Below are 26,768 nucleotides of genomic sequence, written 5' to 3'. Positions count from 1 at the left end.
GAATCTCTTACTGCCTTAACAAAGGTTAGTTATTTAAAATTTGAACTTGTTCCTAGATTTACTGTGATACTTTCCATAGATAGTAAATGTAATACCTGACTTTTCCTTTTATTTTTTACTTTTATTGGGTGGTTAAATATTTGCAGTAATTAGGATAAACCTTAATCAAACACAAAGTTTACAGTTACGGAATGTAATATAACTGTTTAAGGATTTAAACCTTGTCATTTAATTAGAACATAACTAAAATGATTTTTAATGTTTAACAGGCATGATAATAATCTTATTTTAGCAATTTAGCATTTTTGTGATGTTTTAAAGCTGAGTTTGATTCACTGCTTATCAGTTTTCAAATCTCTAATTATCCTATTCTAGATTAATTTGAAAGGCCAAGAGGGAGGGAGGTTAATGAGTTTCCAGAATAGAACTGAAATGAGAATGTATATTTAGGTTTAATTTTTTAGAATAAATAATTAAAAATTATACTTCTTATGGAAAGAAGAAAGAACATTTAATCAAATATGCTATAGCTACCTCACAGAACAAGTATCTGACTCAAAATCAGAGTTAAAATTTAATTATAAAACAAAAAAATTTAAATGACAAGATTGTATTCATGTATGATCATAGATAACTTGTTTTTATATTTTATTTTTAATCTCCTTTTGAATTCTGCCATTTTAACTTTAAAATCATTTTAGATGGAAATATGTACAAAATTTATTATATGACAGAGTGCTATGGAATAATTAGAGACTATAGTGTAATATTTTTCTAGGAAACACAGCATACCATTTTCCTAAGTTATAACTAGTATCATATGTGGGATCTTGTAACTGATGTTTTGAGACTAGGGTTGCCAGATTTAGCAAGTAAAAATACATGATACCCAAATATTGCATGGGGTATATAAACAATTATTCATTGTTTTTTTTCTGAAATTTAAATATAACTAGACCGTCTGTATTTATTTGGCAACCCCACTCAAGAAGTTATTGATGCTGATGTCTATATTCTTAGATTCCTAACCTGTTTAGTGTTTTGTTGTTTTTTTTTCCCTAGATACAGAACACTACTGGTTAGCTTTCCAGTGTGTTAGCATTTCAATCCTCTTCTGACCATGTAATTCCTGTTATTAATTTGTTGTTTGTTTTTACATAGAAGCAACTGAATGATGTTAGGGGAATTCAAGTATATTAAATAAATAGTCATACTTTTACACACAGTTTCTAAGTCATGTGTGCTGTCTCTATCTTTTTGATAATAACCCTGTAAAAATCATGCTATTAGTATAATATTTTATTTACCAGCCCAAAGATTTTCCACTTATTTTCATAGCTTAGCTATCTAAAATGTTAAATTATTTAGAAATCTTATCCTTGTTTAAGTAGGCTATTAGTGGTTAATAAATTAGACACATGGCTATATATTTCTAAAATGAAGATCTTATGCATTTATTCTTAAATTTTTCCCATCTTTCATTGCTGGAATTTTTGCTTGGTTTTCACATAAAAGATGAAGTTGTGCGTGTCACTAATGGTTGGTTTAATATTGTGGTACAGTGATGCTGGTTGTTGTAAATAAGCCTATACAGGTATAACATCCCTATTCTTAGAGGAGTGACTAATGCTATGCATGAATTTTCCAAAGTTTTGCTTGGAAAATTAATGTTATTTCAGCCTCACAGGGAAGTAACTAATTTTATCTCCCTATAATGTTGTTTTAAAGTAAATTACTTGAAATGTCAGTAAATATTATCAACTCCATAATTTTCAAAGAAAAAAAAAAAAACCTGAACCATTTATTCTTTAAAGAAGCATATGGATATCTTGCTAGAAATTAGGTTCACAGGATAATGGTATTTGTCTAAGTTAAATGAAAGATCCTTTGTCATTTTTAAAAAGATAATTGAGTGGATTGCCTTCACAAAAAATTTCACAGATATTTCTTTATTGCCGTGTAAAGAATATAATTTTCAAATAGTCGTAGAACAAATCATAGTTTCTATATCTTAGTACATTGTGGTAAAGTTTTCCAGAAATTTTTTCAATGACATTATGAACATGGAAACATTAGAGTTTCATTTCCTAAATATGTGCCTATATAGCTTCAGAGATTTAAAAAATAATTCTGTCTTCAGACTTGATTGTGAGATACCATTGAGGCAAGGGGGTTTTGTTTGTCAAAGAGATGATGGCCAAAGATTTCTGGGTAGGGTCATGTCCTATTACTTTTTCCTCCTCAGGGAATATTTGTTAAGCTTACAAGGCAAAATTTCTGACATTTCTAGATAAGTTTGTAACACATCCATTGAATCTATAATATTTTATGCAAGTACATCATTATGATAAAAATTTTAAGCATATATTTTAATGTCAAAGTTTAATTCTTTAGTGTTTAAAAATGATATTTAAAATATTGATAATTTTTGTGTCTAGATGACTACCATGTGTTTTTAAATATCTTGCTTAAATCAATTCAAATAATGATAAAGTATATTGTCTAATTAAAGGAGTTAATTACTATCAATATTGTTTCTTGTAGATTTAAAAGCATTATTTAATATAATTAGAGACAAAGATTTTTAAACAAAACAAAATTGAGTTACTATAATTACCCCTACCCTGTTAAAAGTATTAATGATAGTTGACTAAGTTGCAGTAACCCATAGAAGAGATATTTCTTGATGAAATATCTTATTGCCTTAGTAGGCTTCCCAGGTGATTCAGTGGTAGAAAAATCCACCTGCCAAACAGAAGACTCAGGTTTGATCTCTGGGTCAGGAAGATCCCTTGGAGAAGGAAATGGCAACTCACTCCTATATTCTTGCCTGGGAAATACCGTGGACAGAGCCGTCTGGCAGGCTACAGCCCATGGGGTCTCAAAGAGTAGGATACGACTTAGCAACAGCATCTGCATCGCCTTTAATAAGAATATAGTTTTAAAGTATATATACACATACACATCACATATATATCACATACACACAAATACACACAAGTATGTAGAAACTTCTAGAAGCCTTCTGCTGCTGCTAAGTCACTTCAATCATATCTGACTCTGTGCGACCCCATAGACGGCAGCCCACCGGGCTCCCCCATCCCTGGGATTCTCCAGGCAAGAACACTGGAGTGGGTTGCCATTTCCTTCTCCAAGGCATGAAAGTGAAAAGTGAAAGTGAAGTTGCTCAGTCGTGTCCGACTCTTAGCAACCCCATGGACTTCGGCCCACCAAGCTCCTCCATCCATGGGATTTTCCAGGCAACAGTACTGGAGTGGGGTGCCATTACCTTCTCCTTCTAGAAGCCTATGGATCCTCTATTGAGAAGAATTTCATGGTGTTTCTGGAGACTCTCTTCCTCAAAGCTATGTGAAGGTAATGATATTCTGTCATACTTTTGGACTGTGCTTGTAGACAAATAGAAGCCCGTATTTTCAAGGCTATTAAATCTAACAACAAAACAGGCTTTAAAAATAAGTTCCAAGCAATACTAAATTCTGAAATTTTCACAGGTAATAAATTCAGGACTTTGCATAGTGCATGAACTCTGCTTCACCTCAAGGGTAACTTCCAGCTTATGAAATTAAGTTCATCTTTGCACAAACCATTCTTAATAAGCAAATGATGTCCAAAATTGATATACAGTTTACATCATAACTAAAAAATAAATGTATTGGTAGCTAGATTCTTAGGTAAGATGGTGACTATTTAGGGGTGTCAGAGTTGCTAGACCTAAAGTGTCAATGTTTATCTCTTATTTTAGAAATGGTTCATTTTACTCATTTATTGATGTACATTTGTAATCCACAAAACTACACTTGCCGATTTCTTATCTCTTAAAATACCCTTGGGTTTATCTTTTAATTTAATAGATATTTAATAACTACAAAGCATATTGTAAGCATTGCATGCCTATATAGATTAAACTAAAAATAAAACACTTGGTTGTATGACATATTTCTTATATGAATGTTCTGAAGGCTTTTTTGAGTCATTTATTTCAGTTTCCTTTCTAAAAGATTAATCAAGTTTACAGGTGGAAATCTCCTTCTCCAAATTAACTCTTTCTAGATATATTCTATAATCTCTTAACTCTGTCAAAGTAGAATAAAAAGGTATATTGTTTGATGAAAGGAAAAAAAAATAAATTTAACATGAGGGTGGTGTGAAGAATATGCAATAAATATAAGAACTCAAGATTACATTGCTCTGAGCTAATGTAGTTAGAAAGACAATCTATATTATACTAACAGAAGGCTTTTGGTCTTTATAATTCATAATAAAGCATAGCATGTAATGGTTTTAATTATATACATATCTAATTTTAAATATTTTTGTAATTTTTGAGAGGGGGAAACATAATATGAACAATATGCAACTATATTGAAAAAGAAAAGCAAATATGGGGAAGTGGGAAGATAAAAAAAAACAAAACAGCAACTTTTAATAGTTAATGCAACTATGCTCATTTCAAAACTTCAGGGTTAAAGAGAAAAAAAAATTCTTTAGAGACATTTTTGAAGAGAATCTTCAAAAATGGTTTGAGAATGAGACAGAGGAAAGTTAAAAGAACTGATTATTCAGCTGGAAAGATCTCTAATGGGGGCTTGCTTTTAAATGCTCTTTAAGTTTATCATAGGCGTTCACACAGGGAACAGAGAGCAGGTGTTTCAGACTCCTACAAGGGGGAACGGGCTTAAACTCTTGTGTGCTAGGTTGACTTTATACATAAAGAAGTGTCCTGACCGTGAGACTCATGAAACATTTGAATGACCTCCCAAGTCGCTTACTGATCTCAGCTTCTAGAGGTTTTTCACTGTAGTGGAGAGTCTCAATCATGTGGGATATTTGAAGGCTGTTCTTTCTTTCAGTGGCAGAAATAGATTAGATCACTTCGGAAGCTTTATTTATTGCTTTAGCTTCTGTGATCTACACTGTCATAAAGTATAAAGGGTATTATGCTTCTTGTTATGAAAGCAGAGGAATGTGACTATCCAAATGATTAAATTATCATTTTAATATATCATAAAAAATTATTTTTCACCAGACTATTATTAAACGATATTATGCTGAATAAACAGAATACCACTAGTGATTTTTTCAAAATCACTATTTTTATTTTTGAAATATACATATTTACAGTCATTCTTCTTAAGTCATTAGAATTTTTAACTGTCCAACAGTTTAATATCATACTTTACAAATTACTAAAGGCAACAACATGATTCTCCAATATAAGAAAAAATTTGTATCATGGAACTTTCATTGAAATTGGACATATATGCTGAAAATATACATATATATATGGTAAATATACACATACATATATGCTAAATTATGAGAAGATGGGTATTTGAATCTCTTCTACATTAATAATAATTTTTCATATGTAGTTAAGACTGTAAAATAGCTGTCTTAAATGTAACATTCTTATGACTCATTAGGAAGAATAAATGCAGTGAATGAATCAAGGTGAAAAGGAATGGCAATCATCCTTTTCCTATTACTTTTGATTTGACTGAAAGTAAAATATTTCATTCATATCAAGTAATTAAATCCCCACATATGCTAATGAACAGCTAAGGAAAAATACATTTGTGAAATGAAAAGAAAAAGGAGAAATTCTTCAACTATGCTTTGATAATTCCAAAATATATATAGAATACATCAGAAAGCATAGAGATTCAATGTATTTGACCCATAGTCTCTAGCCTGAAAAGTAACAGATGCATTGACATAATAGTTAATACTGTGGAACAACTGTCCTTGGTACAGAGCCTAAAACGTAAAAAGATTGATTTTTTTTTTTTTATTGTGTGCTGCTTGTTCAACCTTAATCCATACAACACCTAAAGAATAATCATTGTTCAGTATTCAAACTTCTTAAAAGTTTTGAAACAAGATGTATATAACTGTAACTTTAGTAAATAAAACTTTTTATTTTCTCTAGCTTGTCTAGCAATCCTTAACATTTAGGAAATTAACTTTTGAAGTAAAAGAAATCTTCCCTCTCCATTCTAATTTCTTCTGACCATCCACCTCAGTCCTTACACTTGTCTTATTCACATTTGCATTCCTGAATTAACACATAGGTGGGAAAAGGTAAATTTAATGAAAGGTGGTTTATATTCTTCAGAGCACTAGTGGAATAGGTGCACTTTAAATAAAAGCAGCACACATGTAACCCTAAGCAACAATAAGGTAAACCTTTTAAGCTTTTGTTTATATTTCAGATATTAATTATAACTGTGAACTATTTTCATAATACTATTTCTTTTGGTACTCTAAATCAAATAAACATATAATATCTATGCTAATAGCTTTTTTCATAAGTGATCTTTTAACCTAATTAGAAATACTTTACTGATTTAAACCTGTGTTAGGTTCACTAATTTCTGTATTTATACTAAGATGCAGATTTTCAGTATAATTCATTTTTTTCACATAGTGTTGGCTTATAGGTTGAAATTGGAGAAGGAAATGGCAACCCACTCCAGTGTTCTTGCCTGGAGAATCCCAGGGACAGGGGAGCCTGGTGGGCTGCCGTCTATGGGGTCGCACAGAGTTGGACATGACTGAAGTGATTTGGCAGCAGCATAGGTTGAAATAGGTTATTCCTGACTTTCTTCTGGTTTTGAACTTTGTAGAATGATGGTTCTTATAAATCAATAGTTTCTGATTTATACTGTTTAAGAAAAAACTTCAACCTGTAAGTAATATCTCCAACTTATTTTGAAAACAAAAATTATATCATTTGTAAGATGATGGTATATTCTGGGTTCTCGGAAAAGTGCAAGAGTATGTCTTCTGTAGTTATTAATAGTGTTCTCTTTCAGCCACACAGTTGTTCAGTTTAGACAATAAGTTATTTGATCACAGGAACTATATGTTCTAATTCATTTTATAAGCCCAAGTTTCTATGATGGCTAAATATTTTAATTTCCTGGAGAATTTTAAATCTTGATTGATATATACAAAATAAAGCATTCATTCATATTTATCAAGTTTATCATGAAGCAGAGAATTTGAACGCAAAGGCATATGGAAAAGTAGGATTTGATTTTTTGAAAAAAGCAAAGTTTCTATTTGCTCTAGAGTACTATGTGTAGCATTATGACCAGGTAAGTTATAATAGCTACCATGTGGACTCCTGTTACAGCTAACTCATTTTATAATTCATAATGTTATATATTATAAAATACATTTTGATTATTTTCAATACCAGTTAGTACACAGAATAAGTATATGCTTGTTTTCACTTTCATTTCTGTCAGTGGTGGTACCTGATTTTTATAATTTTATTTGATGTCTTTTCTAATAGGTGAACAAATGAAGAAATGCTTGATGATCTGGTCAGGAACTGAGTTTCTGAGGAGAAATAAGTAAGATAGTCAGCAAAAATAAATTAAGAATAACATATAATTTGAAAATCTACTTGAAATGAGTAGAAATACTGTACAAGAGAAATTGAACTCATCAGCATGTTCTTACCCTCGTAAGAAACAGTAAAAATATAACTATTCACCGGATTGAAACAGTTCAGTTATGCTATTTAGCATAGCTCTTAATTTCTAATGAGATAGACATACATGTATTTTTTAATTACGATTGAACTATCTTGATTTTTAGCACATTTTTATTATATATCTTATGTGCCAGATACTGAGCTAAAAGACAGTTTCTCTTCTCATTGTGCTCGAGGTCAAATATTACAAAGATAATGAATAACTGGGAAGAAATAGCCTTTATTTTTTATAAATAAATAAAAACAAGATCATAAATCTACATGATTGAATCTGGATATTATGCTTCAAAACTCAATAGCACATTCAATAATATCTTTTACTCCCCTCCGCCTCTTCCCACTTTAGGAGAAAACTGATTCCTTTGAGGAGATAACATTTACCTTAAAAAATTATAGGCCATAAAAAGATTTGATCTTCATATGATTCTAAAAAATTAAATAAAACAAAACTTAAAAATGTGAATCATCCTTTAATTTTTAACTACATAAACACTTCCTGATATAGTTTTCTCTTATTATATGTAGATTAAGAGTATGAAATATAGAGCTTATTAAATTAAATATATATCTAGTATTCATAGATATACTGAAGACTTATTCTGCAAATGTAAGGACTACAAATTTTTCCTCTATTCTGTGTATAGACAGTGAAGTGGGGATTGTTTTGTACATAACCTTAAAAAGTTAATAACATAATTGAAGATTGGTATTTAAAGCTCACATTTCACTTGCAAAACCGATTTGTATAAATGTCAAAATTGTCATTTTCAGAAAGTCAAACAGCAGAATGACTATGACTATTAGAAGCCAAAGGGACACGGAAATATTTTGCCATCACAGGGGTCTTTTACGGGGATACAACTTATTTCTTACTGTATTTGCTTCTTTTACAATAATGTACAATTCTAACCATCAAAAGTCAGGCTGTTTTTCTTAGAGTATTTTTCTTTTCTTTTTCACAGCACGGAAAAGGATATGCTAGTCAATTCTACAGGACTTACCTGAAGCAGCATGATTTGCACAAAGTCGACCAACAAAAGCATCAACTTTTCAACTTCATTTATCTTGGCCATCCAGTTAGTTGTGTGTAACTGAGTATTAGATTGCCGGCAGAGTATCATGGCCAATTATAGGACCTAATTGCTCTCAGCAGGCCTGAGAAATGAGTTGAAATGTGCAGAACTGTAGAAACTTTAGGCAACTGATTTTGCCTCTCCGATCAGTGTGTGCCTGTTTACAGCACTATATATCTTTCTCTCTCCAAATGTCACTGAGCCCTTTAGATGTTTATATTCACCACGAGAAGCCAGTCATAAAGATAAAGGAAATTTGTGCATTATAAATGCAATATCACTGTTTTAAACTTGACTGTTTTATATTATTTTTGTGTGATCAAGTGTTCCCCAAACTATTCCAACTTTACAAAAGAGATTGTGATTATGTTCTTTTCACTTGTGGGTTATAAAAAATGTTGTATTCTGAAGACCCACAAAATATCAAAGACATTCTGTAGTTTATACACCGTGTTGCAAAGTGTTTACTGTACTATTTCAAAGCTTCTAAATAAATATAAAATATATATATTATATTATATAATTTTCCTAAAATGTGGTACAACTCAGTTGGTTTTTAAATGGATTCATACAATCCGCATCATATAATAAAATAAAAGGTAATTCAGGGTCCCAAAGATAAACATACGAAGGAAAAGAAAATCATTAATAGTTTCCTCCCAGTTTTCATATCTTTTTCAACCCTGTTTTTCCTTGTTTAAAAAAAAATGAAGCTCCAAGCTACAAAATTTTGTCAAGAACTTGTACTGAATTTTCAATGCCAAAGATATAGCTGTGGATGTTATCAAAAGAGCACTGAACATGTACTCTCAAAATATCTAACAATCTAGATAATTTCAATTCTACTTCTATGGCTTTGAATTTAGAATCATTTAAAGCTTTTATAAAGAATCTATACATTTACCTGTATTTGTTGTTAGCAAAAAAAAAAAAAAAAGCACTGGTGTCTGTACATTTTGTGGTGTAAAATATGTAGCTGAAAATTACTATTTTAAATGAAGTCTTCAATCATACAACTCACATAGAATTTTATTTTACATAGTTTTGCATAGCTTCATGACTTCTAATACACGCTACACATATAAAATCTATAACTCTATATGAATATATAGAGATACATAAATATCTAAACTGGTAAAGAATAACTATAAGATATAAAGGATCTCTAAATTTAAAACAGATAAATTTGGGATAGAAACATGGTACATTACTGTTTCAGCATTATCTTATGTGTGAGAATTATAGTTTAAATGTAGTCATTATTTTATTAAAGAGAAAATTCTTCATGAGTCAGCCTTGAAAAGTGAAGTTTTCCTTTTATGTTTATGTCAACAAGTTGATTATTAAATTTAGTAATCTGCATTTTCCTCTTTTACATATATTCCTTTTATTATACTGCTGTTTATTGCTTGTTAAAGTATGAATAAGAAAGGGAAAATCAGAAGATGTGATAACCTTCTAAGCAAAAACCAGCTTTTTCACAGTTCCTCTCTAAAAAACTCCTTCAACATTATATCTAAATACTTTCCCAACCCAAATTGCGGACTGATTCTGAAATATTTTCCTTAATTTTAACTGATCACATGTTCAATGATAGTTTGAGCCAGACTGTTATTAAAGAACAGACAAAACTTGACACATAACAAATGTCTTCCACTTAATTTTATGTCATTTGAATGGGGATATTTTCCTAGATTTAACAATAAAATGCATATAAATATGCATATATATTCCTAGGTCATTGCTGTGCATATTTGAGTGATATCTTGGTATCACTTATTTGTCTTATCAAAATAGATATTAGTATTCACAATCCCAATCAATTTATGTAACAAAATAATCTGTGTAATGTTCCAGGCTTTGGGGGACCTTTTAAAAATATTTGAAGCTAATCCATCACATATGACACAAAAAGCACACACATTCACTAGAGGCAGCAGTGAAATTTTCTCAAAACTTTTGCATTACTACGTTAATATTTTGGGTGATAGACTATTTTAGTAAGAAACTATGTGTTTTTAAATAATTTAACTGGACAAAAAGTCTGTTCATTGTAATTGTGTTTTAAACAAGAAAATTATTTTCTTGTTGAATCACTCTGCTTTAATTAAAACATTTCACTCACAATTTTACAAATATGGGGGGAAGCCCACATCCATCAGACTTATTACATGTGTTGAAAATATGTTATACTCTAAGAGTTACACTAATTCGTCTGACCAAGACTTTATTTAATCATTTAGTCTTTCATATCATTGAATATAATCCCCCTTGAATCAACTTCTCATATCATATGTTTGTCTGTTTTTTTAATATATTGTAGTAAACACATACTAATTTGCATTTTAGTTTTTAAATTTTATGATCTTCTAAAACAACAAATTTTTTGCCTAATCTGTGATACAACTAGAATGATTTAAACATGAAATATTAAGTGATTAGTTATTAATCTGTTCATTGCAACCAGCATAAATCAGAAGTTACAACACAGTAAGCTTATGACTTTATTAAATTGGCCAAAATGTTAGCTACCAGTGAGGGGGATTTTAAGATGGAAAGATTCAACCAACCAATAATGAAGTTTTCCAAATGAACATTTACTAGGTTTGTATGAAAAGAAAATTTAGAATAAGTTTTCTATTTAATCTAGCCATCCTTATATCCAATCTTCCATAATTTTGTACATATCAATGCAAAACAATAGCCAAACTATTAGACAATATTCCATCAATGAATTATTTCAGAAAAGAATAATCATGACATTTACTCCTTGTTAACATGGTTAGTTTTAGAGTAGTAAAAAGTCGATATTTTCCTGTGGAAACAGTGTCTTGATGTTTCAAAGGTATGTCAAATGACAATTTTTAGAAATATTTCATCCATATATAAAATTCTAATTTTTAACTTGTGAACATAATTTTGTGAAATCATTTTAAATAAGATATTTAAATATTGCATCAGAATTACTTTACAGATATAAGACGTCTGTATCATTACAAGAGTATCATCTATCTTAGTAAATACTAAGGAGATATGAATATTTATTTTATGAAGATATTAAATGCAATGCCTTTATCAAACATTGCAAATTAAGTGCTACAGTAGAAGGTTTAAATATTTTAATTATTTTTTCTTAATAGTGTTATAATTTGCTGTCAGATCTTTTGTAATGTAGAAACCCTCCTGCATCTCCAGTAAGAGGAAGAAAGAAAATCCTTACAGTTTTTGACATAAATTTCAATAGCTGTGCATTAATTGTACCATTTAACTTCCAAAAGTTATTTACTGGAGTAAAGTTCATCTTTAATATAATTATTCAGTCAAAATGTTGCAAGTGTTCAGCAAGATAAAATAATTCATGTCACTGACTGATACTAGTACTGTTATTTGTCATTGCATGTGGTTTTTTTTCCTCCCCTTTACATTTCTGTGTGTGTTTAATATCCAAGGAATTCAAAAATACTGAAAACATTGATATACTTAATAATTTTTCTGAAAATCTTATATTTTTCATATTGCAATTTCTTAGGTTATCTTTTTCAACTCAAATTTTGTAGTGGTAAAGGCTTTGCACTTAACATCCTTTTTATGTTCCTTTTTAACAAGGAAAAACAGAAAATTACAAAATTCCATATTTTTTATGCCATGGAGTAGTAAAATTACTTTATATATTGTTAGCATTTCAAGGAATATCCCTCAAACAAAACAACAAAACCCTAAGACAGTAATTTGTGAAACTACTGTTAGGTATTTTTATTTTCTTCTAAAACTTGGCATAGGTTTTAGATTACAGCGTTCTATGAGAATGGGTGGTGGTGGTTGTTTGTTGTTTAGTCACTAAGTTGCATCCAACTCTTTGCGACCCCAGGGACTGTAGCCTGCTAGGCTCCTCTGTCCGTGGGATTTCCCAGGCAAGAATACTGGTGTGGGTTGCCGTTTCCTTCTCCAGGGGATCTTCCTGACCCAGGGACTGAACCTAAGTCTCCTGCATTTTCAGGCGGGTTCTTTACCACTGAGCTACCAGGGAAGTCTGTGGGTTGCTGGGTGCCGCCAGAGTATTGCAGGCAATAATATGACTAAAATTCTAATACCTTTAGTGTGCATGCATGTATTTCTAACCACCGCTATTTTTAAGTATTTGTAAAATTAGAAAAATGGCTTTTATTTCTTGAAAACTTGTCACATGCTTAGTTTGAAGTTTTACACTCGAGATGTTTTTGAGTTGCATGAGAATAATGCATTAATAATGCAAAAAAAATTAAATTTTCACATGAGACTCAAAAATTTCTGAGTGACAGAACTCAGACTTCCAATACATTCATACATGCTTAAGCTGAAAGTAAGCAGGGAATTTCAGCTCTAAACACATTTTTGAGACAGTTATCTGTGAGTGAAAACAGGGTATTATAACAAAAGATGAGTTTAAATCTTAACTATAGTGTTTGTTACTGTGAATGCTATAATAATACATAAGTAAAATGAGTGTAAATGTAATATATTATTTTATACTGCTGTATACATATGAAATAAATAAAACTAGGATACATATTATGCCATTTTTCCATGCATGGGTCTTCCACTTACGCCTGTGGGAGCTTTCAATAAAAATCAGTGGCAAAATGTGGCCCTAAGTTTAAAAACAACTAATGTTAATTTAGTAATTTTAGTCTTAATATAACAGGTCTAAGGGGACATCTGTTCAAAACCAAGTCTTATTTGAAGCAACATATGCTAGGTTTAAAGGATTTCACTATATTTATAGTTTTGAAAGTAGGCATTTAGTTCCATATGAGTCTCATGATAGCCTCAATGAATATTTTATACATGTATTTTTCCACCTGTTATATTTTCTTTTTAATTTTTTTAAGTTGTAGTAATACAAAAGTCCACAAGGATTAAAACAACATTATATTTAGGATATGAGTGCCTTCAAGCAATAAAAGAAAAAAATTTTATCTGAAATTTTAGAAGCAAACTGTTTCATATTTAAAGTCAATGGAAACATTAAAAAGAAATCATTTGGGTATCATTGCCCAAGCTGAAAACATGAATTAAGGTATAGAATTTTTTATAATGTAAAATAATCTGAATGAATCTTATAGAAATTTATGTTTTTTAATAGCTAAAAAGTAATAGAAAAAATGTGTGCTTCTTAATCCCATGTGTGGTTTGCATAAGTTATTTTCTTGAGTTCAAACTACACACATCTGGACAGAGGTTCATGTTATGAAACAAAAAGAGAAGACCAAGTATATGAACATGTAGTAAAGCCAACCTGATAATGGAAAAGAACTAATAAAAGATGCAGGAATGATGGTTCTCAGTTAAATGTTAACAGCTATAACTACAAGTAGCTTTGGTTCCCCTGTGCACCTGGATCTCCTACCCCTTACTGTTATCTGCTCTGTGAATCATATCATGTACTCGTCTATTTAATCCAGATTATGAATTTTCAGAGGTAAAGTTAAATTTTATTAGATTCTCAACATATATTAAGGTTTGACAATGAGGGGATGTAACATGGTAATATCTGTCTTCAAGAAAATTCTATTAATAATTTGCTTTGGGAACCAAAGATATAAGAGGAGACTATTAAATAATAAAATGATCAAATAAGTCAGTGATCACATTTGTGGTCAAAGCCAACATTGAGTTGTGAGAGCAATTCAATATATTAAGGCGGTAGCATAAGATCAAAAATAAGTACTTAGGACACGAAAAACGTCAGTTCAGTTCAGTCGCTCAGTAGTGTCTGACTCTGCGACCCCATGGACTGTAGCACACCAGGCCTCCCTGTCCATCACCAACTCCCGGAGTTTATTCAAACTAATGTCCATTGAGTCAGTGATGCCAAACAACCATCTCATCCTCTGTTGGCCCCTTCTCCTCTCACCTCTCACCTAACCCTAACCCAGCATCAGGGTCTTTCCCAATGAGTCAGTTGGCCACACATTAGGTGGCCAAAGTATTGGAGCTTCAGCTTTACCATCAGTCCTTCCAATTAATATTCAGGACTGACTTCCTTTAGGATTGACTGGTTTGATCTCCCTGCAGTCCGAGGGACTCTCAAGAGTCTTCTCCAACAATTCAAAAGCATCAATTCTTCGGCGCTCAGCTTTCTTTATAGTCCAGCTCTCACATCCACACATGACTACTGGAAAAACCATAGCTTTGACTAGATGGACCTTTGTTGGCAAAGTAATGTCTATGCTTTTTAATATGCTGTTTATGTTGGTCATAGCTTTTCTTCCAAGGAGCAAGCATCTTTTAATTTCATGGCTACAGTCATCATCTGCAATGATCTTGGAGCCCCCAACAATAAAATCTGCCACTGTTTCCATTGTTATCCCCATCTATTTGCTATAAAGTGATGGGACCAGATACTATGGTCTTAGTTTTTTGAATGCTGAATTTTAAGCTAGCTTTTTCACTCTCCTCTTTCACTTTCATCAAGAGGCTCTTTAGTTCTTCTTCACTTTCTGTCATAAGGGTGGTGTCATCTGCATATATGAGGTTACTAATATTTCTCCCAGCAATCTTGATTCCAGCTTGTGCTTCATCCAGCCCGGCATTTCACATGATGTACTTTGTATATAAGTTAAATCAGTAGGGTGACAATATACAGCCTTGACATACTCCTTTCCCTATTTGGAACCAGTCCATTGTTCCATATCTGGTTCTAACTGTTGCTTCTTGACCTGGATACCGAATTCTCAAGAGGCAGGTAAGTGATAGGGCCTACATGGGGTCTCATTGATAAGATGGCTCCTTACATTGACCTTGCAAACAAAGATTAAAATCACAGTGATCTGTGAGACTGACCAAATTGTCCAAATGGCATGCTGTTATCTCACTGGAGCCTATCTTCTCAAAGCTGTGAGACCACTAGATTCCAGACCTCTGGCTATGTGACCATCCCTTCAGAAAATTTTTCATTGATGGGATATAAGAAGGACTCCATCAGAAAGGGAGGATGCCTGTTCTCCTTAAGAGCTAGTCACCCTCTCTTTTCCCTCTAATAAATTTCCCTTTTCTTGCCTGACTGCCTGGCTTGCTTTCTTTTTCTCTGCACTTGCCTTACATTCTCGGAGAAGGCAATGGCAACCCACTCCAGTACTCTTGCCTGGAAAATCCCATGGATGGAGGAGCCTGGTGGGCTGCAGTCCAAGGGGTCGCTGAGAGTCGGACACGACCAGTGACTTCCTACTTTCACTTTCCACTTTCATGCATTGGAGAAGGAAATGGCAACCCACTCCAGTGTTCTTGCCTGGAGAATCCCAGGGACGGGGGAGCCTGGTAGGCTGCCGTCTATAGGGTCGCACAGAGTCGGACATGACTGAAGCGACTTAGCAGCAGCAGCCTTACATTCTTGTGCTGAAACCTGGGAGGGAAGATCCACCGCAACTGTGTGGGCTCCTCTCATAAGCCCAGCTCCAGTGGTCCCCTAGCTCAGACCTTGCTGAGAAACTGAGTGAGCTCTGGGACGTGACTCTCCACTTGCCTTGTGACTGACATCCACTCACCGGCCCACATTTCATCCATCAGTTGCAAGAGTGAGTGAAATCCCATTCCCTCGGATCCTCTCTCTGTCACCTCTTTTCCAAGTCCTAGCACTAGGCGGGAGGATCCCCATGGCCCTCAGGCCCTCTGCCTTGTGCCCCATCTGACTTTGGAATAGGGGGCACCCATTTCAAAGCAGAGTATTATTACTCTCTGAAAACGTCCTGAGAACGGGGACGCCTTTTTTCTAGGACTTTTCTCCTCACTTTCTCTCACCCTTGTCTAACCTTCCTATTTGGCCACAATGGGAAATTCTCAATCCCAGCCCTCAAAATCTAATCCTCTAAGATGCTTTCTCCAAAACCTAAAAACCTTGGGCTTCCAAGAGGAGATAAGACCAAAAAGACTTATTTACTATTCTGGCCTAAATAGAGACTTGATAACAGGTCCCAATGGCCAGAAAACAGAACTCTTGATTGTAATACTCTATGGAACCTTGATAACTTCAGCCACTGCTGCAAGGGAAAGTGCTTAGAAATCCCTTATGTTCAGGTTTTCTTCGCTCTCTGCTCTCTCTGTGAATCCTGTTCTGCTTGTCAAATACTCTTGGCCCACTCTGAGCCACATCCTCCTAATAAAATGTCTCCCGATCACTGTTTAGAATTTTCTTCTTCCTTCCACCCTTTGGACCACAGCCCACACCCTATAGCTCCCAATCCCCTTGCAGCAGCTCCAGATCCACCTTTTGGATTCCACCTTTCTGGAATCCTCCAGTTCCACAACCCCCACCTTAAGTCCCCTCCTCCCTCCCTCCTTCTCAGCAGGCCTCCTCCAAAGCTGCAGCTCCCAATACCCCTCCCCAGCCTGTGCCTGAGATAAGCAGAGACCTCAGCCCCACCCTCTACCTTGAGGGTCCCAAGGCTTTACCCTGACCTCCCTAGATCTCTTCCCCATACTGGTCTAAAGTACTTTAAATCAGGAAACTTCACCGCAGGATTCCGCTCCTTCCCTGCCCCAGTTATCCCTTTACAGGAAGTAGCTGGAGCAAAAGGCATTGTTTGGGTTCATGTCCCATTCTCCCTCATCAACCTATCTCAGATTGAAAAGCATCTTGGCTCCTTCTTCTCAGACCCAGTTAATTATCTAAAAGAATTCAAGTATCTTATCCAGTCTTATGACTTAACCCAACATGATATTTACATCATACTTTCCTCCACTCTTCTCCCGGAAGAGAAGGAATGAGTATGGCAAGCCTCTCAGGCGCATGCTGATGAGATACACACTAAGCCTGTAGGGGCAATGGCTGTCCCCCGAGATGATACCAACTGGGATTATCAGGCAGGGAGACCTGGATGAGCATATGATTGCTTGCCTAATTGTGGGCCTTCAAAAGGCAGGGCATAAAGCCCATAAAACATCAACTTTGATAAGCTCAGAGAAATAACTCAAAGACTATATGAAAATGTGGCACAATTTCTAGCCAGGTTAATCGAAGCGCTACAAAAATATACAAAATTAGACCTCACTTCAGCAGAGGGCACCATTGTCCTTAACACCCGTTTTATCTCCCAGTCATCCCCAGATATCCAAAAGAAACTAAAAAAGGCAGAAGGCCTCAAACCCCTCAATGAGACCTTTTAAATTTAGCCTTTAAGATTTTCAATAACCAGGAAGAACAGGCAAATCTAGAGAAGGCCCAGTGAGATCAGGCCAAATACCACCTTTTAGCCACTGCCCTAAATGGCTCCAAGCCTCCATCAACCAACAAAGAAAGGAGGCCCCTGGGCCCTGCTTCAAATGCAGAAAAGAAGGCCACTGGGCCCGCTTATGCCTAAAGCCAAGACCCCCTCCAGGTCCATGTCCCAGCTGTGGCATAAAGGGACATTGGAGGGTCCACTACCCAAATTCCCCTCCAGGGATCCAGACATCCCCTCCTGGTCTTGAGCAGCTCTGCCCAGCTCTGCCTAGCCTCCTTGGGCTTGCCACTGAAGACTGAAGGTGCCCAGGGCCTGAGGCCCTAACTCTCATCACCTCTAAGGAGCCCAGGGTAACTCTTAGAGTGGCAGGTAAGCCAGTCTCCTTTCTCATTGACATGGGGGCCACTTACTTTGCTATGCTTGCCTACTCTGAAAAAACTAAGGTCTCTCAAGTCTCTATTTGGGGGTTTAATATCTATGCCATGAATAACTGAGCCTCTATCTTGCACACTTTAAAATACCCCCTTTTCCCATTCTTTTCTTATACTCTCCAAAATGCCCCACTCCTATTCTTGGGAGAGACCTTCTCTCAAAATTCAAAGCCTCTATTACTATCCCAAGCCCACCCTCTGATCTAGCCTGGTTACTGCTCCTTAACACCCACCACTTCTGACGTGTGTCTACAATAGGTTCCTTTCTGTTTTTCCAGACAAAACTCTATGTGCAATTCTTACCCCCAACTAGGAACTATACCGCCACACCTCTGGAATCACACTTCACATCTCTCCTTCCCTTCAGGCTGATCTATCATGTCTCAGGAACTGCAGGACATTCTCTTACTTTCTTGGAGAGACTCCCTTCTGCATATGGTGTAAATACTCCTCTCGTAGAAGCTACACTAGAGAGTTCACTGTCAGTTTCAGAGACTACTAACAAGTTCCCAGAAAGACACCTATTTGCTATCAACTTCAGGTGTTGTCTTCTTACTCATGGAATATTTTTCTTATGTGGAACCACTACTTATTTATGTCTTCCCACTAACTGGAGAGGAACATGCACCCTGGTATATCTAGCCCCAGAAATTTCTATCGCTCCTAACAATCAGACCCTTCCTATCCCACTAACTCATAACAGACCCAGACAGGCAATTCAATTCTATCCTCTATTAATTAGTTTAGGAATGTCTGCTAGGATTGGGACAGGGACCGCAGGACTCACAACCTCTTTAAATTACTATCAAAGCCTTTCTGAAGACCTCACTGACAGCCTAGAAGAAATAGCTAACAGCCTTATCACTATCCAAAACCAGCTAGATTCCCTGGCAACCATGGTCCTCCAAAACAGAAGAGGATTAGACCTCACAGCAGAAAAAGGAGGCCTATGCCTATTTTTGGAGGAAGCCTGTTGGTTCTACACCAATAAATCAGGCATTGTGAAGGAAGCAGCAAGAAATCTGACAAACGGCCTCGAGAATACGCCAACACATCAGCAGTACATGGGAAAACTGGGTAAGCAATTGGAATTGGATGTCCTGGGTCCTACCTTTTCTAGTTCCTCTCCTTTTATTTACCCTAATTCTAACTTTCTGCTCATGTTTAATGTGTCTTTTTTCAAAATTTCTTCAGGATCGCTTACAAGCCTTCACCAACCAAACTATCCACAAGCTACTTCGAACTCAATCTGATTATCAAAAACTTCTCAAAGCTGTGAGGCCACCAGATTCCAGATCTCCAGCTATGTGGAGAACATCCCTTCAGAGAATTTTTCATTGGTGGGTATAAGAAGGACTCCATCAGAAAGGGAGGATGCTACTTCTCCTTAAGAGCCAATCACCCTCTCTTTTCCCTCTAATAAATTTCCCTTTTCTTGCCTGATTGCTTGGCTCACTCGCTTTTTCTTTTGCATTCACCTTACAGTAAAGTGATTTGGTATTCCTATCTCTTGAAGAATTTTCCATAGTTTGTTGTGATCTACACAGTCAAAGGCTTTCGTGTAGTCAGTAAAGCAGAAGATGTCTTTCTGGAATCTCTTGCTTTTTCTATGATCCAATGGATGTTGACAATTTGATCTCTGGTTTCTCAGCCTTTTCTAAATCCAACTTCAACATCTGGAAGTTCTCAGTTCACATACTATTGAAGCCTTACTTGGAGAATTTTGAGCATTATGTTGCTAGTATGTGAGATGAGTGAAATTATGCAGTAGTTTGAACATTCCTTGGCATTGCCTTTCTTTGGGATTGGAATGAAAACTGACCTTTTCCAGTCCTGGGGCCGCTGCTGAGTTTTCCAAATTTGCTTGCATATTGAGTGCAGCACTTTCATAGCATCACGTTTTAGGATTTGAAATAGCTCAACTGACATTCTATCACCTCCCCTAGCTTTATTGGTTGTGATGCTTCCTAAGGCCCACTTGACTTTGCACTCCAGGATGCCTGGCTCTAGGGGACTGATCACACTGTCATGGTTATCTAGGTTATGAAGATCTTTTTTGTATAGTTCTTCCGTGTATTCTTGCCACCTTGTCTTAATATCTTCTGCTTCTGCTAGGTCCATGACATTTCCGTCCTTCACTGTGCCCATCTTTGCACGAAATGTTCCCTTGGTATCTCTTGGTATACTAGAGATCTCTTCAAAAGAATTAGAGATACCAAAGGAACATTTCGTGCAAAGATGACATCAGATCAGATCAGTTGCTCAGTCGTGTCCGACTCTTTGAGACCCCATGAATCACAGCATGCCAGGCCTCCCTGTCCATCACCAATTCCTGGAGTTCGCTCAGACTCACGTCCATCGAGTCAGTGATGCCATCCAGCCATCTCATCCTCTGTCGTCCCCTTCTCCTCTTGCCCCCAATCCCTCCCAGCATCAGAGTCTTTTCCAATGAGTCAACTCTTCGCATGAGGTGGACAAAGTACTGGAGTTTCAGCTTTAGCATCATTCCTTCCAAAGAAATCCCAGGGCTGATCTCCTTCAGAATGGACTGGTTGGATCTCCTTGCAGTCCAAGGGACTCTCAAGAGTCTTCTCCAACCATAATAAAGGACAAAAATGAAAAATGTAGCATAGAAAAATATCAAAACATCATTTGTGATAAAAGCCAATAGTTCTTTGTGAAATATTTTTTTCAGATACATGTGTGAACTAGGTCACACTGTGAAATGTATTTCTTACTGTGAACATTGCCCTAAATGTTAGAAAAGCACTGCACCATATGATCTATATTTCAAATTTAAACTTATTTAATGGCTGTGAAAAGACAAGCAAGATCTTTTTGAAAAGTTACTTCACATCTGAATTTTTACCTTTTAAAATATGGGGAAGTACACTAACTAAGCTGTAGAAGAGAATTGGGTGAATTGATGTATGCTAACACACAATAAGTGGCATATTTTATCATTAATATTTTTTCTATTACTTTATTCTTGGTTACCTAAAGTATGGAATACAGTCTGAGAATGGAAATAATTCCTTTCTGGAAATTCCAGACTGCTTCAGAGTTTTATTTAAGCAATACTAATTTCAAAACTTCAAGATGAAAATATACCTAAGTTTGGTACCCACTCATCAGCTCAGTCCATAGGTGCCTCTTTATTTCTTGGTGATATGGTGTCCAGGAAATCAAAAATCACAGCCACTGACTTTGAGTCGTCTCTCTCGACCCCTTTTTGACAATCTCAAGTTGCTGTCTGTCCATACTAATGAAAAGTGTATAAGTATGATTGCCCTGATCTTGGGTGGCCGCAGCTTGCAGTGGCTTAGAGCAGGGCCCGGGTTCCCAGCTGGAGATTGAGGTTGGGTCGCAGTGGTAAAAGCACCAATGTTTAGCCACTAGACCAGCGGTCAGTGGTAAAGGCCCTGGCTCTTGGGCTTTGAAGAAAAGAATTTCCATAAAGACATAAAGTAGTGAAGAAAGTAAAGTATTTATTAAGAGGAAAAGAGTACAGTAAATGTGGATAGACATGGGGGAGACTCAGAGGGAGAATCCCTGAGCCATACCCTCCTGACAGTTTGAATTATTTCTGTGGGGCATTTCTCCCAGGTTTCCTTTGGTTAATCATTTTGATTCGCCTTGTTCATAGACCATATTTGGTATATCTTAGGATAGTCCCAAGAGATGTGCATATGTCTTAGCCAAGATGGATTTTACTGAAAAGGCCTGTGGGTAGATCATCCCTTGGCATCACTCCCCTTTGGCCTCAAAGAAACCTTTCTGTGAATGTGTGGTCAGGGAGGTCTCCTGACTTCAAGAATGAGAAATGTATGGTCTAAGCAGGACCAATGGCACCCCACTCCAGTACTCTTGCCTGGAAAATCCCATGGACAGAGGAGCCTAGTGGGCTGCAGTCCATGGGGTCGCTAAGAGTCAGAAGTGACTGAGCGACTTCGTTTTCACTTTTCACTTTCGTGCATTGGAGAAGGAAGTGGCAACCCACTCCAGTGTTCTTGCCTGATGAATCCCAGGGACGGAGGAGCCTGGTGGGCTGCCCTCTATGGGGTCGCACAGAGTCGGACACAACTGAAGCGACTTACAGCAGCAGCAGCAGTTTTGATCTACAGGAAATGAATCTCCAATTACTTTTCTCTGGGGGCTGGGGAGTCACCTTATCTCCTGCCTCAGCACTAGGCCATATATACTTGATTTTTTAACCTGACCCCAATGTGCTTTCTGAATATCTTTATATTTCCATACAAATAAATGAGTTGGAATTAACTGCCTGACAGAATCACATTTTTTGTATCTGACTTATGTTATAAAAGTGAATGTGGGCAGTATTCACTATCTGCTCAGTGGAAATTGGATTTCTTTGTAATCGTTCTAATTGTAGACTTCTTGAAGTTGTCCTTTCTTAGCTAGGCAGACTGTGTTCTCCAGAGTTGTCCTTCGGCTCTGCAAAAAGTTTAAACATTTTTCTCTCTTTAATCAGTTGGAAGGTTTATGTTCTTGTGAAAAATAGGATTCAAATTTATCAGCTAAAATAAGGCAATTCTTATTCATCTTTGACTAAGTTAATGTTTCTAAGGGAGCATTTATAGTTTAAAGAAAATTTATTAGTCCATGTAAAAATTTCTTTTGAGAATATTGTGTAGATTAAGATACTTTTGTCTTATTTCCTCTTAACTTATGCTCTTCTGAGAGCAGTTGATAATCATTGGGCGACTCCTCAAGGAATCCATTTAGGACTAAGGTACATTTAATTAACACTGCCCTCAGGTAGTCTGGAGCAAATTCCCATTCTCTCCCATCCCCTAATCAGCGCGAATGACTCCTCTTAATCATGACAAAAGGAAGAATACAACTGTTGACAGGGTGAATTGCATAAACCTGAAATTTTGAATTTTATTCTGAAAGTGTGAGACTTTTGTCACTGAGTGTTTCCTAATTAACAATGGGTTGAATGGCCATTTTCAAAGTTTTCTGGCAATTATTTCTCTTAAAATTGATATGCGCGCGCGCGCGTGTGTGTGTGTGTGTGTGTGTGTGTATGTGTGTGTGTGATGGGTAGAGGTATTAATTGACACCAAAGAAAGAAAAATGTTTGCAGGGAAGATAAGCTTATTTGTAGAAGAGTCTGATAATTTTATCATTCAAGCTTTATTAAGCTTGTTATCCAAATGGGACCCAATCAGTCTTATGTATTAAAATTCCCAGAGAATTTTAGACTTTTACCCTTATGTCAAATAAAAGTCACTCTACTGTATTCTACTTTATTCTTTGTGTGAAAATTGATGATTATTATTACTTTTTAAATGATATTTCCTCAGTTAATGTTTTCAGTAATTATGTTTATTTGGAAATCATTCTATAAATATGTAATATGTAAATTATAAATATTTTTAAAGTCTACTCTTCTTTTCACATGGAACTTTGGCTAGTGTATTGCCAAAAATGCACTTGATCAATTTAAAAAGGATACAGATTAAATCAAATCCTCTGGCTCTTCCTTTTTTTGTGTGTGACATACACACATGCCATTACCCAATGAAGAGAAAGAAATGCAAATAAAAATAAATAAAGGAAACAATAAATGTAAAAAACTTATTTTGTAACCTACCTTTGCACCTGCATTCAAATAATGTTTTTAGCACTATTTTTTAAAAAGTCGGGCTTCCCGGGTGGCTCAGTGGTAAAGAATCTGCCTACCAATGCAGAAGCTGCAGAAGCTGGTTCAATCCCTGGGTTGGTAAGATCCCCTGGAGAAGGGAATGGCAAACCACTCCAATATTCTTGCCTGGAAAATCCCATGGACAGAGGAAATTGGTGGGCTAGAGTCCATGGGGTAGCAAAGAGCTGGACACAACTGAGTGACTGAGCACGCATGTACACATCCTACCTATGAAGATGAGACAAATGCAGACCAATTGATGAGAGAACATAACCACTATCCTAACTCTTCTCACCTGGACCCTTTCTCTTGACTCAGAGTCCTCAGCCTGGGCTAACATATGCTTCTAGTCCCTGTGTCTTATTTTAAGTTGAAATCCTAGGAGCAACTATACTTAAAAATACACAAATAAGTTAAAGCATCTAGAACTTCATTTTATATTTTAAAATTTCAGTGCTTTCCTTGCCACATGCTCATCTGTAAGTATGATTCTCATGTATAAGACACCATGAAATTGGAACTAAGAAACTAAAGACAGTTCTGACTGTCCTTTTAGGATTTATATTTAGAATGTTGCTTTAATATATGCATTTCTATTCGCCTTAGCATGCTAGTTGGCAGTGAATAAGCAAAACTAGAGTCACACAAATATGAAAACATCTCCCAGAGAAATCATATTCAACAAACTGCTGCTTTACCAAGAATAGGTCTGAATAACCTGGTTTTGTAAAATCATCATCATCCCACCTAACAAGTTCACCCAGGGGAGCTCAACTTACTTCAACTAATTTAGTTAAATACTGAAATATAAATAAGGTAGAAAAAGGGTAGTTTAATCATCAGCTATCCACCCTATTAAGGAAATCAACCCTGAATATTCCTTGGAAGGACTGATGCTGAAGCTGAAGCACCAATCCTTTGGCCACCTGATGCAAAGAGCTGACTCACTGGAAAGGAATCCTCATGCTGGGAAAGATTGAGGTAGGTGGGGAAGGGGTCAACAGAGGATGAGATGGTTGGATGGCATCACCAACTGTCTGGACAGGAGTTTGAGCAAGTTCCTGGAGATGGTGAAGGACGTCATCCTTCCCTAACTGCATGGACTGCAGCATGGACCATGCTGTAGTCTACGGGGTCACGAATAGGCATGACTTAGCAACTGAACAACAACAATCCACCTTATTGACGAGGGAGAGACTTCCACCCTAGGGTTATAGAATGAAGAACACATGACACCTGAAGCTGGACAGACAGAGGAAATTGACAACAATCTATTACTTATATATTCTCACAGTTTGGGAGAGAAGGACACCACGCAAAACACAGGACCTCAGTGTTTTTACACTCAGGGATAGAAGGAACACCAGAAGCTATGAGAAATTGACTTTTTTTTTATATTAAAAGGAATGGTTTCTCCTTTGTTCCTATGGGAGAATGTGATTGGCTTGTTTGAATTCTCTGAGGCTGGCAAGGAAATGAAACTTACTGATAAGGAGAACACTTTGCCTAAGGGATCTTGTCTTTGAGTGGAAAATGAGGAAGGTGAGTTTCTGCCATTAATGGCACTCCTGGTTATGCCAGCTGTCAAAGCAGCACATAACACTGGGCCTTAATTTTAGTTCTTATACTATAATTAACTACTTGATGCTTTGCCATCAATTTTTATATTGGTGATTAGCTGAGACTTCCAGGGAGTAAAAGTGCCTCTTTAGGATGTGAAGTAGCCACTTGAGGAGGAAGAAAACCACACAGTGAGGTGATTTTCAAAAACATGAATTTTAGAGGTCTTCCTTTTATGAACAATAAGGGAAACTGAGGAACTTCTGTGACATTGTATGGAGAGTGCTTGTCCCCAGCGGACACGGCTTCAGCGTGATCCATGCCTGTGGCAATAGCAGGAGGTCCTTGTGCTCTCTTTGGTGGGGGGGAGGGGGGGGCGGGGGGCAGGGGGGAGGGGGGAAAGTAGTGCGGGGGTCGGATATTTTATCTCTCAGTTTAACTGGCTGCCTGGGGTTTAGAGGGGACATGGCAGTGCATTGAATGACTTCTTCAAAAACTCAACATCATCTATTTTGAGAAGTGAAAAGAATGCCTTGACCACTATCTAAGATCATTGGAATTCTGAAGGTAATAAAGAGTGTTCTGGTGAGGCCTTGAATTGGGGGCTTAGTGCAGATAGTGACATCTTTACCTTTATTTAAAGTTTAGGTCTCTGTGAGGCAAGAGATTTTCAGAGTCCTTTACCTCTTTTTTTTTTTTTTTTAATTAATTTATTTTTGGTTGTGCTAGATCTTTGTTGCTGCACGCAGAGTGGAGGACGGGCTCGAGAGTTGTGGCACACAGACTTAGTTGTTCCATGGTTATGTGGGACCTTCCCAGACCAGGGATCAAACCGGTGTTCCCTGCATTGGCAGGTGGATTCCTATCCAGTGTACCACCTACGAAGTCCCAAAAGAAACAACTCTCATGTAGCACATATGTGTGTGTGTACTAATTTGCTTCAGTCACGTCTGACTCAGTGCAACCCTATGGACTGTAATCCCCCAGGCTCCTCTGTCCATGGGGATTCTCCAGGCAAGAATACTGGAGTGGGTTGCCTTGCACTCCTCCAGGGGAACTTCCCGACCCAGGGATCAAACCCTGGTCTCCTGCACTGCAGGCAGATCATTTACTATCTGAGCTACCAGGGAAGCCTGTGGCACATATTAGTTTATTTTTTAAATGTACAGTAAATGGGTATTTACTGGCCCGGGTCTCTGGTCCTAAGGTGACTTCTGGTGTGTAGTCAACTGTGCTGACCCTCAGGTCCCTATCTTATTAAGAACATAATGGATTAGGAATGGGAAGCAGCAACATTCCACTGAGCTCCAG

At 36.3% G+C, this 26,768-nt stretch overlaps 1 protein-coding gene across 1 annotated transcript in view; it reads left to right on the top strand.

Moving 5' to 3' along the window:
* Positions 1–13,241, top strand: part of PCDH10 (protocadherin 10) — a 46,532-nt gene extending 33,291 nt beyond the window's left edge. Inside the window, exon 6 of the mRNA XM_019978061.2 lies at positions 8,488–13,241. Coding sequence (XP_019833620.2) covers positions 8,488–8,507 — 20 coding nt within the window. The 3' untranslated portion in view covers positions 8,508–13,241. The remainder of the gene's footprint in view (positions 1–8,487) is intronic.
* The last annotated feature ends 13,527 nt before the right edge of the window (positions 13,242–26,768 follow it).

Source organism: Bos indicus, chromosome 17, assembly GCF_029378745.1.
Source record: "Bos indicus isolate NIAB-ARS_2022 breed Sahiwal x Tharparkar chromosome 17, NIAB-ARS_B.indTharparkar_mat_pri_1.0, whole genome shotgun sequence".
Taxonomy (NCBI): Eukaryota; Metazoa; Chordata; class Mammalia; order Artiodactyla; family Bovidae; genus Bos; species Bos indicus.
This window is presented reverse-complemented; position numbering and strand designations above follow the sequence as displayed.